At 30.8% G+C, this 18673-nt stretch overlaps 1 protein-coding gene across 2 annotated transcripts in view; it reads right to left on the bottom strand.

Moving 5' to 3' along the window:
- The window catches only part of LOC107454778 (retinaldehyde-binding protein 1), a 38423-nt gene that overhangs the window by 7361 nt on the left and 12389 nt on the right, over positions 1–18673 (bottom strand). Inside the window, exons 2-4 of one of the 2 annotated variants that reach the window (XM_087163629.1) lie at positions 7729–7905; positions 6511–6696; positions 5298–5546 (exon numbers count right to left, since the gene is read on the bottom strand). In XM_087163629.1, the coding sequence (XP_087019755.1) occupies positions 5298–5546; positions 6511–6670 (409 nt within the window). In that variant the 5' untranslated portion in view covers positions 6671–6696; positions 7729–7905. The remainder of the gene's footprint in view (positions 1–5297; positions 5547–6510; positions 6697–7728; positions 7906–18673) is intronic. The other variant, XM_087163628.1, reaches the window with a different exon arrangement.

Below are 18673 nucleotides of genomic sequence, written 5' to 3'. Positions count from 1 at the left end.
CATTACGGAGTTTCAGTTTTCAAAAAAAATTTTTCCTAGCAATAGCAATGGGAATTTGTAAATAAATTACAGTTAAATATTTTTGTTTACCACTCTATATGGAAAATTGCAAGAAATATATTATAGGTCAAATTTTATTAGACAATTTACGAGAGTTATTAAAAATTCTACAAATCTCTGTTAGTGTCGAAAATTGAACTCTACCAGTAGAAATAACACATAAAAAATCCTAAATTTGAGCGGTATGATCAAGAGTCAAAGATATAGCTGCTAATTTTTCCGGAAGATTTCATTTAAAAATTTCTACTAAATTTATTATATATATCCTCCTCAATAAAAGTGAGGGAGGGAAAGTCCTGCTAAATAAACACGTAAAATTTTTCGTATTAGGCAATAAGGGAAATTTCAGAAATGCCAACTGCTCCGGACGAGCCATAATCATTTAAAAACGGTAAACAACTACTAACTAAAATTTGCATATATTTGATTAATTTTGCTTTATTTTTTAATGGTAAGCATACCTGCCAACTTTTAATCCCTTCCATTATCATTTTTCCCAGTGGTATTAAAATGGAGTTAAAGCTTCAATTTTAAGCAAACAAATACATTGTATTTGAGAAAACTTAAGTTGATAACCATGATAGTAACGCATATTAATATATGTGCTTAATTTTTGTAAGAATAGTGGTGATCAAAATCATTTAAAAATTAAGTTTATAAAAGAAAAAATAGTACATATTTACTACCACTTTAAATATGAAAATAAAATCTTCCGGAAAATTTGGAAGAGTTAGCAGGCAACGATAAGGCACAAAAGCCATTAAGTAGCGAATTATATAAGCTTTCGAATTGTTTAGTAGTAGTGGTGGATAAAAACCTAACAAATTAAAAATTTTAAACCAAGACTCACACATTCAGAGATGCCAACTGCTCCGGACACGCCAAAATCTATTATATATAATTCTCTTACGTGGCTCCCAAATTTTGGCTGTATTTCTTTTCCGCCGGTGGCAACGTTTGTTTTGTTTTGAAAACACCAAAGCATTCTGCCTTTTAATGATGTGTTTCTGATATAATATATATAATTCTCTTACGTGGCTCCCAAAGTTTGGCTGAAGTACTTTGTACAACTAAATAAGATTCTTTTCACAACAGTTAAATATTTACTTTATTTTCTTCATTCATAGAGAAAACAGTCGGCAAAGAATTCTGTTAGGCTAAAAAACATTTCGCTAAAAAAATAACGAATTCTAAAAGAAATAAAAATAAACAACTTAAAAAATAAAAATGCTGTTGCCAGCCATAGACTTTTTTGAAAGTTAACTTAGCAGCATAAATCAAAATGACATAGAAGCGTAACTAGATCAAAATCATGATACCTGAGCGCTTGATGTAACATATCCTTCAATTCTATAAGTGTTGTATCACCAAATGCCCAAATTAACAATTGTGTTCTTAAAGAAATTCTATAAAAAGTTTTAAATAAAAAACCTACTTCTACAACTGCTTCTTGAAGAACTTGGCTCATTGATTAAAAATATTGTTTTAATTTTACAGTACTAACTTTACTTCTACTTTCATTATTGCTATGACCCTCTTTCATTACATTTTACAACTTCATGCTAAATTTGAGGACTTTAAGTTGTTTGGTGGTTGAATACTGACATTTAGAAATGTTTACATAAAAAAAATAATATTTAGAGGTTAAGAGTTGCCTCAGAAAAATTTGAATTGTTGACATTTGTGGGAAGAGTAGTTACAGACCATGTCAACCGTCATCTATGAAAAGGTACCCCGACATAGAGTCGAGTTAACATGTCTTATATACTAGTGAATTGTACTTGTAATTTTGTAGTGGTAGATACGCTACAGTACTCCCCCACTAGAATTATATCTGTGATAGAATTCGATGAACGAATACCACTAGTTGATTCATTGCTGTTTAGTGAGAAGCCGGGAGAGCTGTATTAAGATCACCGTATTTTTTGAGTGCTGAATGTGAGAGGTGATTAACTTCACGGTCGTATTCGCTCCTCTGTTGCCGTTAGCAGTCGAGTAATCACAAGTATGCAAGCCGACGTTGTGCGTGATCGAGACTAGACTGAGTAGCAACAGTGCGAGGAAGTGGATAATGTCGCAGTCACAAGTAGCAAGTCAACTGTTCAATGTGGATCATCCATCGAAGTAGGCGTTACTCTCTCGGTAGGCGTGTTCATATCGATGTGGGCGCTACTACCAAGGTAGGCGTGTTCACATCACGTCCGAAGGTCACCAATGTGGAGAGAGGAGTAATCGACTATGTCAACCGTCATCTATGAAAAGGTACCCCAACATAGGGTCGAGTTAACATGTCTTATACACTAGTGAATTGTAGTTGTAATGTTGTAGTGGTAGATACGCTACAACATTGAACTTAACAATGGAATCAATCGTTTTTGTGAAAAATTTAATTGTATTGTTGACATCAAAACTAAAAATATTGTGTTTCAACTTAACAATACTACCTTAATTTATACTTTAGAATTGCCTCGGAGAAATTTGAATTGTTAGCAATAACTTAAACAAAAAGTTTTATTTTAACTGACAAATACTATATTACAATTTTAACTTTTTCTATGACTATACTCATTTTCTAACTCTTTTCTTTGTTTTTATACATTTTATTTTTTTGTGATAAAATAAAAAGCTTTTAGTTGTTCTGCTTCTGAACACTGATGAAAACACAAAATGATGGGCTTCATCAATAATCAAAAATATATACATTTATTTTACAAATTCCATATTATTAAGGTGGCGCCCTTCAGAGAATTAAAAATACAAAATTATCTTCATCAAAGTCGATGCTTTACATCCGACGTTCAGTGGCAGACTACTATTTCATATTGTTTTACAACACATGGCTTTAACCCTCAGGTGGGAAAGACTTTAAAACAAAACTTACAGCAGTTACTTTTCTCAACAACTGAAATTTAGAGTAGTGTGATTAAGAAAAATATGTGAACTGTTTGCAATTTCAAATTAATATTGAAATGTACAGGTTTAGAATTTTCAACAGTGAAAAGTTTTCGGAACTTCAGTATTTAAAAAAGTATACAAAAACTAGACGTTAAGAACGTATCCAATGAGCGAGCAAAGCGAGCATTGGATTGCGAAGCAATCCGAAATGAACTGTGAAAGCAGTTCCGGGAGTTGGTGAGCGCCAGCGAGCAGGGGGCGAAGCCTCCTAGTAATTAAAAAAGCGAAGACTTCTGGTTAGTAACGCGCAAAACAGCCAATAAAAATTGAGAACGCATGTGTGTCAAAAGGTAATAATTTTTAATAATACTGCCTGCAGAAATGTTACAACTAAACTTACCAGCTAAAGCTTGTTGCAATTTTTATTTGTATCAAATGTGTGAAATATATTGATCAGAATTTACTTTAAAATACTCATATCTTTGTTAAATAAAATGGATCACCATGAATATCTTAGACGTGAATATCTTTTACTTACTTTTAATTGTTTTTTACTTACTTTCAAAAAATTGTTCAGCAGGAAATATTAATTAACAGTTCATATTTGTTTGAGATAGTTCTTAAATAATGAATAAAAGTGCAAATCATTTGTACACAAAAAGATGCAAAAAGAAAAATCAATGAAAAATGTTTTGGTAGGTTTTGGGAATATTCAGAGATCTATTGTAAATAGTTTTTAATTTTAATGTTTTCACCTTATTTTTTATAACAATTCCGACAAAAATGTTTATTGATCATTGATAACATGGGTAAACTATATTTGAGGGTGCCCCACACCTGCCAACTCTTCCGGATTTTCCGGAAGATTTTATTTTCATATTTAAAGTGGTAGTAAATATATACTGTTTTTTCTTTTTCAAATTTAACTTTTAAATGATTTTGATCACCACTATTCTTACAAAAATTAAGCACATATATAAATATGCGTTACTATCATTGTTGTCAACTTAAGTTTTCTCAAATACAACGTATTTCTTTGCTTAAAATTGAAGTTTTAATTCCATTTTAATACCACTGAGAAAAATTATAACGGAAAGGATTAAAAGTTGGCAGGTATGGGGTGCCCCTTGATTCTCGCCAAGTTGTGATCGCGGTTGATCGCCAAGCTGGGCGATGTTAAAACCGAATCATGATTCTGATAGGTTTAGATTTCAGCTTTATTTTTAAATGTTCAACTCTATGTGTAATTTCAGAGGTCCGCTAGTTCTACGGTGGATACCGGCTGGTAAGGTTACTTTTGCTTCTGGTCAATAAGATCGAAGGTATGTAAGCGGTCATAAAAAGGGACTTTAAAAAAATGTCACCGCCAGTTTGGTACCACGGACGCCATTTTTGATTCGTATTTCGCCGAATTTATGTGGCGATGGAGGTACACAAATTCTATTCATGATAAATTTCGACAGTATCTAACTGCTATTATAGAATTCTGTGCACCTAAACCTAAGAATATTCAAGCTTAATGAAAAAGTGTTTTTTTTTTTCTTTGCTTACTCCATTAATTTTTGTTTCAATTCAAAATGCATTTTATTGGGTGCATTAATTTTGCTCATATCGGGTTCATTGCAATTTTATAAAGTTTTGGCTGATGTTTTGTTGAAATTTTCAAATGTTTTATTGAAATTTCATTAGATTTTGGCAACCATTCTTGTTACCACGGTGTTCCCCGTAAACAAGAATGGCGCCAAACATAAGTCGCTAATTTCGCCAAGGGGCACCCTCAAGTATATTTTTACCGATAACATAATTATTTCACTTTATATTTGTGTTTGTATTCAGTATGACAAAAAAAATTGGTTTAAATATACTTGAGGTGTCCCTTGGCGAAATTGGTGACTTATGTTTGGCGCCATTCCTGTTTGCGTGGAACACCGTGGTAACAGGAATGTCTGCCAAAACATAATGTAATTTCAATAAAACATTGGAAAATTCGTCGACCAAAAAACATTGGCCAAAACTTTATAAAACTACAATGAACCCAATATAAGCAAAATTAATAAATCCAATAAAATGCATTTTGGAATCGAAACAAAAATTAATGGAGTAAGCACAGAAAGAAAAGGAAAAAAGCAACTCACTTCTTCATTAAGCTTGAATATCCTCAGATTTAGGTGCACAAAATTCTCGAATGGCAGTTAGATACTGTTTAAATTTGTAGAATATCATGAGTAGAATATCATAAACAGAATAGGCATTGTGTACCTCTCCATCGCCACGTAAATTCGGCGAAATTTAAAAATTTCGATAAAGATAAATAGAAAAGAAAATTACTACTTGAATCTTACCAATGTTAAAAAACACTATGACGGAGCCATTTTTGTCTCTGTATGGATATGCACCACCAGCATTGGTTTGTTCCAGTGTGGTTTTTAGGCTCGCTATGTCCAGCTCTGGCGGATAAACTTCAGGATATTTTTGTTTAACAACGAAAAGATGGTGTAAAAGTTCCCAAGCTCTCTTTACATCGAATTTTTTTGCTCTTAGGAATTGCAGTAGGCAAGCATCATCAGTCCAGATCTTCAGTTCCTTAAGTTCTGAAAATAAAGTTTAATATCTTCAGGGCGTTCATTAAGGACCACCATTTATAAAAGGAGTCTGAAATCTAATTAAACGCCAAATGTCTTGAGCTATATTTTGAAAAAAATTATTCAATAATCGAACTTCCAACCTCACTCCTGGAGATGGAAGTGACTTTAATCTGGTTAATCAATTTGGAAAAGTTCATCATAATAGCTAAGTCAGGAGAGCGATTGAAAAATTTTAAATTCCCTTATCATTAAATTCTCACTCTGCATATTTCGCAGATGTCTCTGAAATTTTTGTCAATAAATCAAAAGGTCTGGCACATAACTATAATCCCCGTTCTTTCAAAACATAATTAAATCATTCAAAAATTCAATTTTAATAGCTAAGCATTATTTTTTTATTTTTTAACTCTGCAATGATCGAAACAAAATAGAACTTAGATACACAATTTTTTACAAAATTTTACCAAAATAAATGAAATCAATCAAATCGAACTATAATTTTTTTTCAACATAGTGTATTTGTAATTTTTTTAGAAATATTCAAACAAAAAAATACATTTTTAAATAAGAAAAATTTAAATTAATTAGAAATCAGCCAAATAGTGCTGCTTTACAAATTTTAAAAATTTATTTTTAAATTTTTAACTGTCCTATAACTATTTTACAGATTTTATTTGAATTTTCTTAATTTTTTACTTCAAGTTGCATATTTTTGAAAAGATTTTAAATTTTTTTATATCCTAAAAATATTTTCAAGCATTCAATTAGGGAATGAAAGGAAACAAATAATTATTATTAACTTTTTTTTCAAGGAATTACATTTGAATAAGCAAGTACAATGGAGAAATATTTTTTTCACCTCAATAGTATCAGAGATTGAGGAAATATACAAAAAAATGATATTGGGGATATTATTATTAAGGGCCCAATTTATAAAGGGTTTTTTTAATAAAGGGAGGGGGCTCTTAACCTTGTATGAGACTCTTGAGTTCTGATATAGCCTGATTACGAGTTTCTTCAGTTTCATTCAATTCATCTTCGGCTAATTTTACCATCCAGTCTGTTAGATATCCCATTTTGCATGGTAGAAATCCCATACTTGCCATCTGGAAATCATAATTGCTTGCCATTTGCGACAGTTATGGTTCTAAATCATCTGGAACGAAAATAAATATAAATCAAGATTTAGTTGCAAAGATATCTGGGGGAAAAAAATTTGTTCTAAAAATCAGTTTTTTTATTATTATTATTTTGCTGTAAGCAATTACGTTGAAAGTAAAAATAAAACACTCCCACAATGGCTCGTTTTTGGGCCATGAAATGTCATGAAGTTTAAGGTTTTTGTGACTGGCAACGGATTCAGCATAACGAACGGATGATCACCGGCGTTTCCCAAACATAGTAGTTACCAAAGTTAGTCATTAACAATTAAATCATTATTAAGCTAACCATTATTAAATTTATATTAAGAATGAAGTTACATGAACTTAACCTTGAAAATCGAGTACAATAGAAACATTTATTCAATAGAAACATTAAATATCTATTAAATAAAAATGATAATACTTATCTGATGAGGAACCATTGTAGTAGATAGCATTCATCACTCGCTATGGCTTATAACCTATTAATATGGGATTAGAATAAAAAACAACTAAAACTTAATAAAAGTATCCAAAATATTTAATAAAAGCTAAATTTTCATGTCGTTTAATAAACTTTTTGTTTTGTTTTATAAAAACAGTATCGAAGAATTTATGTCATGATCTTTTGCAGTTTCCTTTTTTATGACTATTTTCTTGGAGAACTAGGATCTTATTAAGTAAAGCATGTAATACTTATCCAATTTAGAACTATTCTGGCAGATTCCATTCATATCTCGCTATGGCCCATTGCTCATTCATATAGGATTAGAATAAAAAATAACTTAATAAAAGTATAAAAATTACTTTAACATAGCTAAAATTTTATGTCCCTTAATAACTTTTTTTTTGTTTTATAAAAACAGTATCGATGAATTTATGCTATAATTTTTAACAGATTCCTTTCTTATGACTATTTTCTGGTGACCCAGGCTTAGAAATTTCATTCTAAACAATGTCCGTTTTTTGACAAAATGTTTAATAAAAGGGATGAAGGTTCGGTCAGTAAAAATCTGATAAAACCTTGCTCACATGGGTTGTAATACTTTTTATCTTGTTTAATCCTTTGTGTTGAATTTAATTGAACATCAACAACTTCCAACAACATTTCAACGTCAACAACATTTTCTACAACTTCCATCCGTTCCCTAGTGTGAAGCTGTAATCCCTTTTTGCTGACGGAGGAAATCCAGTCAGGAAGTTTAACGCCGTTTCTCGAAGCTCTGTCGCCAAGGAAATTAAAAAAAGTCATAGTTAAAATGCCTTACACTTGAAGCAATGCGATGATTATAAACAACAAATATAATCTTGCTATGAAGAATTATCTGGGCATTAGAACAGACAAATAACTTATTAAACTTTTAGATGAAAATTATCGAAACCACTGCCTTATTCTCAGTTTTTGCAAATTTTTACGATCCTAGGTAAGGTAGCATCGGAGTAAATTTTTAAATTAAAAAATTAGATCACAAACACTTTTCGTTTTTTACAAAACTGTGGCTTTTCTCCATATTGATGTTCTGCGTCAATTCCAGAATAAGCATAGACAGCGCTGGCTTTAGATAGACTAAAATTCACCCAACAGTCATGAGTAATTGTTGCAAACTCACAACAGTTACAAAAATATTATATTTTTAGCAAAAAAGCATCATTTTTGTATTACAAAGGTGTCTTCGAAAAACATCATTTTAATGTAAAACACAACTTTTATTTTTAATTCTGGGCATGCAGATTTAAATTTAAAACAAGTATAATCAGTTATACACCGAAGAGCCATTACATTATGACCACCCTGCTAATAACATGTAGGACCACCTTTAGCCCTCAAAACTGCTAGCACCCGCCGTGGCATTGATTCCACAAGGTGCTGATAGGTAGTCTGAGGCATCTGGTACCAAGCGCTCACCAACTGGTCCTGCAATTCCGTCACATTGCGTGGGGGGGAGTGTGCAGTACGAATTTGGTTTTCCAAGTAGGACCACAAATGCTCTGTTGGATTAAGGTCAAGTGAATTTGGGGGCCAAGACATGACTTGAAAGTCACTGGAATGTTCCTCGAACCAATCCGTGACGATTCGACCCTTATGACATGGAGCATTATCCTGTTGGTAAACACCATCCCCCGTAGGAAAAACTACTGCCATGAATGGGTGAACCTGGTCTGCAACTATGTTCAAGTCGCTTACAGATGTCAGGGATTGTTCTATGAGGATTATGGGTCCTAATGTGCCCCATGAAGACATTGTTCCTGGGCGAGAAACCATGAAAACCTGGGCGAGCCTATTGTTATAGATGAAGGATGGTCATAAAGTAATGGCTCTTCGGTGTATATTTTAGTGGCTGGTGTGAGCATTGTCTTGTTATAAAATGTTATTTGTTTTGAGTAAATCGTCGATTTCATTAATTTCTCTGTCAATGTTCAAACTTCTTGGAACAAATGCTGATGTAGAAGAGATCATTATAGAGGACATATAGTTATTGACGCCTGAGTTAGGTTCTACATTTTCACTATTACAAACTTGGTTAAGCTCTTTTCAAAGCATGAGCAATTTAATACTATTTACTACTTAGTACGGTGTTAGATGACCTAATGATAGAAGCTGAGGAGTAAAAATTCGAACAATTCTTGAATAAATTTATGAATTAAACGATATTTAACATTATTCTTGTTTAACATTGTCAAATTCATTGATATTAAAAAACTTTATTGAAATGGCAATAATTGTTTTTTTGTTTTTTACACATATATTTACACACATATCTTCATGAGTGCCAAATACCGATCTATTAAGTTTATCACTGAATAATTCAATTCGTGACATCAAAAAATTAATCACACAAAGTTAACTGAATTCCGATTCCCTGGAGCAAGATGGGAAAAGACCTTGCTGAGCATTGTAGACATTTCTTTCTGAATCAGCAGGATTGATAAAATCCTGATGCTCAGAGCAAATATTTAAGTTCTTCTAAAATCTCCAGTTTTAGCCTCTTAAATATAAAACTAATATCATTTTACTATAAATATACAATGGAATACATAGTATTATATATACATATCCTAATGTCAATACTGGATAACTAATGCTTTCAACAGTTTCGAATATTTTCATAATCCAAGTAATAAAAAATTTATTTTGAATATCAAACTTAAAGTAAACTGGTTGCTTCAGAGAATTTAAAATACCTCTAGCCATAAAAACGAATGTGTAGTCATATGGTCCAAAAATTTGGTCAGGTTTGAGGACATAAGACAATTTTTTTGATACTTTCATTTTCATCAATTGATACAATGATCAATTTCGATCCATTGGTTTATTGCCTTGATTTGCGCTTCATCAAATTTAAAAAATCTTTTTGGATAACCGGAGAAACATCAATTTTGCAGGCCCATATTATAATTGTTGACAAAGCTGGAAGGGACATTTTCATACTTCAGATACTGCAGGTAAGGCAATGGCTGAACCAACGCCTACTATAACTGAAAGCCTCCACACGGTCTTTTATAGGTAGTCCGATCAGACCACTGTAAAGGATATCCACTTTCCGAACGAGTCATGTAATACAAAATTTAGTTAAAATAAGAAAGTGGTAGCAAATATGTGACTAAAAATTTATTTTATTTATGAATATTATTGATTTGCCTTATTCACTTTTCAACCACTACAGATTCAATTCTCAAATATATATGATAAATTTCTCTCAATTACTTTTATAAAAGGTTTTGGGTTCATGCGCACAACTGGTTCACTTTTCCAGAGATGCCAACCTGCTCCGGACATCAAATAAATATTTTAAAGTGGTAGTTTATAAATTGTGATTCTTGGTTTAATAAATTCAATTTAGTAGATTTTAATCTACCACTATATCTAAAAAATTCGTAGGCTTATATTATTTACCACTTTAGAGTTTGAAGTCATGCTAAACCTTTTAAAAGGCAATAAAAAATTGTCATATAATTGCAAAATTTAGTGTGTAGTTATTTACCGTTTTTTCAATTATTTTGGTGTGTCCGGAGCAGTTGACATCTCTGCTTTTCTCTCAAACAGTCTGCGCGGACTACTTATAAAAGACCGTGTGGAAGCTTTTTGATGTAGGAGGTGATGGCTGAACCCATGTCCACATATCCCATGTGACGCGTTTAGAACCTTTAAGTGCTTTTATTTGACCAGGTCTGTGGTATTCCAGGTCTTTTTTTGACCAGGTGTGTGGTATTCCAGGTCTTTTTTTTTGACCAGGTCTGTGGTATTCCAGGTCTCTTATTTGACCAGATAACTTAAGTGCTGATATTTGACCTGAATCAGACGGCTCTTACCAGGCTTACCAGCGGCCACCTTAAGTTTCTTTCTTTCGAGGGTAGTGTTAAAATCTTCCCAAACTGCCCCAGGTGTCACAAAATACAGGCTTCTCCCCAACTTATCCTGGACTGTCTTGGACTGGACAAGAGGGACATTCTGAAAAACCCACTTTTGGTGGCCGACTTCCTCCGGGTCTTGAATTTCATGGACATTGTTTAGCCCTGCTAATTTTGGGGATTAGAAAGAAGTAGAAGAAGAGAAGAATTTGACCAGGAGTAATTACTTTAGAAAGTAAATTTTCGACATACACTTGACCAATTATCTATTGTATTATCTCTCGACTAGTTCTCTTTGATTAATTTATGCTTGGTCTACTTTTTTTCTACTTCTTCTGAATTTCAGTTTCTTTCTACTGCCCTGAGAATTATAAAAGGTGCCCAACCTCACAGGCAATATTTTGGGTCGAGTTGTGTAACCGTCTATATCTAATTTTGACTTTGAAAATATGTAAATACAGTCGCTGGCCAAATAATTAGACGCACTACAAAATTCTGTGTAAAATCTTTGAATTCAATTCAATATTATAACAGGCGTTATCAATTATAATAACTGTCAAATACGGTGAAATCGCAATCATTATCAATAGCGATAAATAACTAATAAAATAATATTGCCATTATTATCGTTATTAATAAGCTGATGCTAGATACAATAATGATAAATGTCCATATTATCGTGAGTTTTAATACATATTATTTCTTTAGCGAAAATAATGACAAATTTAAAAAAAATAATGTAACTAACGTAATCTGGAAAATAATGCGAGATGTCATAAAATATAGATATTTCCTGGCGATATATTGTCATAATAATGTCCCCTTGAACTACAAGAGTCTTTCTCTGAAAAATTAAAATGAAAATTTCAAGACCAAAATAGTTAGAGATATCTTAAAAATAAATCAGCCATCTGAGAATTAATTTCAATTATATAATATTAGATTTATTTTAGATTATTAAAATGAATTTCTTCAAAAGTTTAAGAAATGAATATTTAAAAAATTCAAATATTTCATCTAAGAAAATAAATAAATTATTTAATACATATTTTTAATCTCAAAAAAATTTATTAACAAAATTTTAATTTAAGAAATAATTAATATTTTGAAGAAAAAAATAAGAAATGAATTAGTAAATTTAAAAGAGACTTTTAATTATTAAAGGACCTTTGAAAGTTTACGAATAAAATTTTGAAAAATTATAATCTGTCTTAAATATATCTTAAGAAGCAGAACTTACTTAAGAGGCCTCAACCCGCGCCATCTTGAAAACTCTCCGTAATGTTAAGTCTATGGGGGAATTTTTGCTACATTTTCCATTAAAACTATTAGGGATATATCATAACAATTAATTTTTTATACAAGATAATTAAAATATGCTTCGTGGTCTGCAATTATTTCTTGCGATAATAAATAATAAGTGCTAAAGAAAATTCTTTTTTTTAATGAGAAATTTTAAATTACTTTTTGCAGGAAAACTACAAGATTTTTGAAATATTTGACTACGCATCATTCAAGCAATTATTTTTACAAAGCATTTGAAAATAAATTCATTCGTATAACTATTATAGATATTGATAAAAAACACATTATTTCATTTAATTTTTTTGAAACCCGCCCAAACGCTTTGACCCCGCCTATCTTGTGAGTAGGGAAGTGGTGTAAGTCCTAATTGACCAGTTAGAAGGAAAATCTTCTGGGGAAACCAATCACTTTCTACTAAAGTAGAAAGTGAAAACTGACCACTCATTACGCAAAGATTCTTTTCGTTCTTTCTTTCTTTTCTTTTTTTTAAAATTCATTCACGTAGTTTCATTTTGTTAATTTATTTAATGATAAAGGCGCTATAAATTCATAAATACCCGCAAGGGGATCAAAAGGGTGCACTACAACTCTGGATATTCAATCAATTAAAATTCATATTTTATTTTCAATTATGTAAATTTTCTATTTTAAGAAATCTCAAATATTGCTGTTTGCGTATTACATGGAATCTACTTCAATTCGACAGTTGCATTTTCAAATTTAATGCCAAAATTAACACAAATTTTATTTGCTAAATAGAAGAGGCATGAAAAAATATTTTGATAAAAAAAATTAAGCTTATGGGAACTCATGTCCTTATTTAATTCTAAGAATTTAAATAGATCTTGATCATTATTAAACATTTTTATTGTTTTAAAATAGAAATGTTTCTTGAAAAGCTAATTTTTTGCCAATCAATAATTGGCTTATTAACACTTAATTAATTTATTAAAATTGTCCTAATACAAATAAGATTTCTATTATTTTCATGCAAAATAATATAAAAATTGTAGTTTTTTTTTTTTAATTTTTAAAGTTATTTTATTTTTTACATTTATTGTCATAGGATTCATCAAGTATTGAAATATTTTGAGGTGACCAAAATTCATAATTCTTTTACCCTTTTCTAATTTCTTTCTTATTATTAAATATAAAAAATTATTTTCGATAAACTTAATTTTCTTTTTTAAAAAAAAAAACTAAACTCCCTCCGAAAATATGTTTTTTTAATTATTATTACTATTATTATTATTTACTCAATTCTGTGGATGACTCTTACCTCTATCGCCAAGGATATCTTTAACTTTTTTATTTACTGAAGTATTCAAAAATTATAGTAAATTTTATTAATTAAAGCAGAGACTATCTATTGTAGTTTGAAAAACTCGATGAACTTACCGTTTCGAATGTCGTAAATTTATGACAGTTATCTATTAGAAAGTAAAGAATTAAATATATTTTCAAAAGATATAGATAAAAACAAGAATAAAAGTTCTGTACTATCCTAAATGACAGATTTTTTCGAATTTCGCCTTACGTTAAAAATTAAAATCAAGTGCGGCGCGCATTTAAATGTCTAGTTTTTAGCAATAGTAAATATTTACATCAATCATTAATTGCAATATCTCAATGGGTTTGAGTGTCCTTCTTCCACATGTTTGTTCCATTTAGTTGTGTTTATTTTTCATAGTTCAGTGCTATGATTAAGATACCAAGTGATTAAAGTTCACAACAAAATAATAAATTCTTTACTAAGACCTTAAATCTATAAATTTCTGTCGAAGGTTATTAAAGTTAGTTTTTTTAAAAGTCGTTAATATATATCTAAAAAATTATTAATATTGCATATGAAAAAACAAAAAAATTAAAATCGTATTTATTTTAAGAATTTCTGTTATTTATCATCAAAAATTGCAGAGGAAAACGTATCTTAATTTTGAATGTAAAAAAAATTTATTTTTCCATAAGAATTTTTTTTTTACTGAGTGAGTTTTTTTTTATGTAGAAAAAGAGTGGCAGTTGTTTGAGACATCGAAAGAAATAACTTAGTTTTGTCAATATTTAAAATGAATACACAGATTTCTTCAATATTTTATTAACATTTAATTCAAAACAATAAAAAAACTGATTACGAATTATCTAGAATTTTATAGTAATAATTTCAATTTAGTATAGTTCCAGTGTAGTTCAATTTCTCCACCCTTAATTAATTTTTCATAATCTAGGTTCGTAAAACGGAATCTTGCAAAATTAAAAATCATAATTTAAATTAAAAAAAAGAATAACAATTTAAAAAAGGATGACTGTCTACCAATTTTCGATCTGCAAAATTCTTAAGAAAACGGGCGTTTCTTAATCTCACAGGTATAAATTATTACCAATAAAGATTAATATTTTTATTTTATTTATAGGGTAACTCGTATCACATATAATATCGATGACAGAACTTCGAGTTGAGGTGACTCTGGAGATAGAAAGCTCGCCTTCCAATGAGGTGAATCACGTTCGAATCTTAGCAGTGGATGGTCGATTATTCGAATTCTGCAACCAGCTCGCACCGACCACAGTGCTGACGTAAAATATCCTCAGTGTTAGACGGATCATAAATTAGAGTCCCCTAGCCGTCAAGTAACCGTGGAAAGTTTTCGTGGTTTTCCCCTTCGTACAAACACTGGTTAGTTCTATCAAAAAGTCCTGCAGGAAAGCATAATTTCACTTAATACTTGATCCAGGAGTTCCCTTGTCTTCTGATTGGCTTCAAAATTACAAGCCTACGGAGTTGAGCATTGGTAGTCATAAACCATCACCTCCTACGTCAAAAAGCCTCCACACGGTCTTTTTTTTATAAGTAGTCCGCGCAGACTGTTTAGAAAGTGAACCAGTTGTGCGCATGAACCCAAAACCTTTTATAAAAGTAATTGAGAGATATTTATCATATATATTTGAGAATTGAATCTGTAGTGGTTGACAAGTGAGTAAGGCAAACCAATAATATTCATAAATAAAACAAATTTTTAGTCATATATTTGCTACCACTTTCTCATTTTAACTAAATTTTATATTAAATGACTCGTTCGAAAAGTGGATACTCTTCACAGTGGTCTGATCTAACTACCTATAAAAAACCGTGTGGAGGCTTTACGTTGTTGGAGGCAGTTCAACGAAGGTTATAAAATAAAAAATACTGCAATTTGGCTATTTATTCTAAATATGGGGTATCGATATCATTCCAGAGATGCCAACTGCTCCGGACACGCCAAAATAATTAAATAAACGGTAAATAACTACAAGGTAAATTTTGCAAATATATGACTATCTTTGCTTGCTTTTTAAAGGGCATAGCATAATATAAGTCAAAAACTTGAACTTGAACTGGAGTAGTATACAAAGTGCCTGTCCGCGAAGAGGACAATTGACTTTTACATCTGTGGTAGTGCCCGTGGGCGCCTGTAATGGTGTCGATGTAGAGATGAGTAGAGTGGCGAGCGAAAACGCAGAAGCGGAAGTCACAAAATTAGTTTATACTAAGAGTGATAAGTCCTAATATATGATGGTTACAATGAAGTGAGAGTGGCAATATGAAATTTAGGTATAGTACTAGGGGTGGTATGCTCGCGAGTCAAGGATCACCCTTCTGGTCATTTCCCCTCTCTGCGAGCATCCATATATATAAAGGGTGGCCACTATTTGTAGTACTTTGATAATATACAATCAGAGAGCAAAAACGCAGTGATTGGCTTTTCATATCCACAATAAGCTCTTTGTTTAGTAGGGTGTTAAACCCACCTGGGTCATTATTTTTAGCTTTGCTATAGAAACTAGCATTTAATTTGTTAATAAAACTCATAATAGGGTCGATGTTAAGGTCTTTTTTGATATTAATGTTAGGCAGGTGCACCAGTAAGGCGTCTTACAATTTTGTTTTGAACAATTTCCAGTTTGTTGGTCTGGGCTTTGTTAATTATATTGCCCCAGGCGGGGCAGGCATAGGTGAGGATTGGCCTTAGGCATTGCAAGTACAGCAGACGCTTGAGGTTAATCGGGAGGGAAGAGTTAGCATTGAGTAAAGGTTTAAGGCAGTTGTAAGCTGCATAGGTTTTGTTAATTATATTTTGTATGTGGAGATTCCACGTGAGTTTGTCATTGAAGGTAACTCCTAAGTAGGTAGCCTTATTCGTAATTGGAATTTTGTTATTAAAGAGGATGACGTCACTTTTGATTTTTTTCCTTCTAATGATCATTAGTTGAGATTTCTCAGTATTAATCGCAATTTTATTGTTGCGACACCAATCTTCTATTGGGGGCATTTGTTCATTAAGGCTCTTAACAGCATTATCTGGGTTTAAAATATAAGTCAATAAAGTGGTGAATTATATAAGCCTACGAATTATTTAGAAATAGTGGTGGATAAAAATCTAGTAAATTGAATTTATTAAACCAAGAATCACAATAGATAAACTACCACTTTAAAATATATATTTGCTGTCCGGAGCAAGTTGGCATCTCTGTCATTCTAAAATTTAATTTTTAAATCCACTTTCAGCAATTTTTTATTGGTCGAATAGCATGAAAATATAGATTCAAGTTTGAAACCTCTAACAACAAAACCTGAAAGCAAAAAAAATTTTATACCTTACAATTCAGAAATTTTTCATTCTTAACAAATGATTAATAAAAATTTTTTAATTCATCTAAATTTATCATTGCATTATATATGATTGTCTTAGGGTCGAGAGTTTATAACTTTTTGTGAAAGAATTTCTGTAGTTTAACCGATCGTTAAAAGAGAGAGACGTGACGCATTAAAATAATATTAGAGAAACACATTTTTGAACCGTTATTGCGGTAGAATTACGAAAGTCAGCGTTTTAAAATTTCTTTGCATATAAATAGTGCTTTTACTTTTTTAGAAATTAGGCCTTTTTGAAAAATTATTTATATTATATATTTTATTTTATGAATGATAATGCCTGGTTGATAATTGTTATGAAAAAATTAAAAACAAAGTAATTTTTTATACATTGCACTTTTATTAAACGAATTTAACAAGAACAATATTTTTTAAATTGATCCCCTGAAATCTATAGTTCATTAATATTCAAAAAAGAATAAGTGTAACAACCGTTTAATTAACTTAATTTGGTTTAGATTAACTTAATCTGCTTAATTTTTTCAACACTGATGCAATTCCCTGCATAATAGCAAGGCCATTCATCTATATTTAAGTTGCCCAAATAGTGAATCGTAATAAATCAAATTTATTAATTCAATAATAAAATGATAAAACAATTGTCTCCCAATTTAATTATGAAAAAAAAATTCCCAATAAATCATGAAGTAATGGGGCTGAGACTAAGAAGCTCTTCACCCAAAAGCCAAACCAAATCAAATATTTATTAAACCAAAACCAAATATTTATTAACCAAAACTTTATTTCTAAAAAAAACAAATATTAATTTTTCATTATTAAATCAGAGATAACCTGTTTAACGCCTCCTACAACTGTAAGCCTCCAAACTGTTTTTTATATGTGGTCCGCTCAGACCACTATGAAGGTAAACCAGTTTACGAAAGAGCTCTTTAATAGAAAATGTAGCAAAAATATGAAAGTGGTAGAAAATATATGGCTAAATTTTTTTTTAAATTATGAACATGATTGGTTTGTCTTATTTACTTGTAGACCACTTCAGATTCAATTCTCTAATATATATAAGTTTCTCTCAATCGCTTTTAAAACTGAATTTGGGTTCATGCGCACAACCGGTTCACTTTTTAAATAGTTTGTACAGACTAATTATGAAAACCCGTGTGGAGGCTTGTTCCGCTTTGTTAAAAGGTATTATCCAATGGTAGCGAATTTTTAGTCTAATTCGCTACCATTAGATAATACCTTTAAGTTTCATTTTAAGTCATTTTACTACCACTGCATATCAAGAATTCAAAGTATTATATGAAATGCAACTTAATTGCAAGTATCTCGTTGCATTAGTGTAATATGTAGATTATCAAACTCTTCTTCAATGAAAAAAGTAAAACAGCTCAATTAAATTACAAACTGTATCCGATAGATGGCGACACCAATATCATGTTATATTCGTTTTACAACTTAAAATTACACAATTCTAACTTTATTCAATGCTAAATTGTCAATCGCATTTGCATATATTCTAATTTTACTCATAATTTATCACAACTTATGAATGGATCAAATTTAAATTCCATTCAATGCTAAAATATCAATTGTAATTGTTTATATATTAATTTAATTCATATTTTAATCAGAACCTATGATTGCATCAAATTAAATACCAATCATTGCTTAAATATCAATTGTGC

Source organism: Parasteatoda tepidariorum, chromosome 5 (genome assembly GCF_982258835.1).
Source record: "Parasteatoda tepidariorum strain Cologne lab strain chromosome 5, Ptep-v5.0, whole genome shotgun sequence".
In the NCBI taxonomy this organism is placed as follows: domain Eukaryota; kingdom Metazoa; phylum Arthropoda; class Arachnida; order Araneae; family Theridiidae; genus Parasteatoda; species Parasteatoda tepidariorum.
This window is presented reverse-complemented; position numbering and strand designations above follow the sequence as displayed.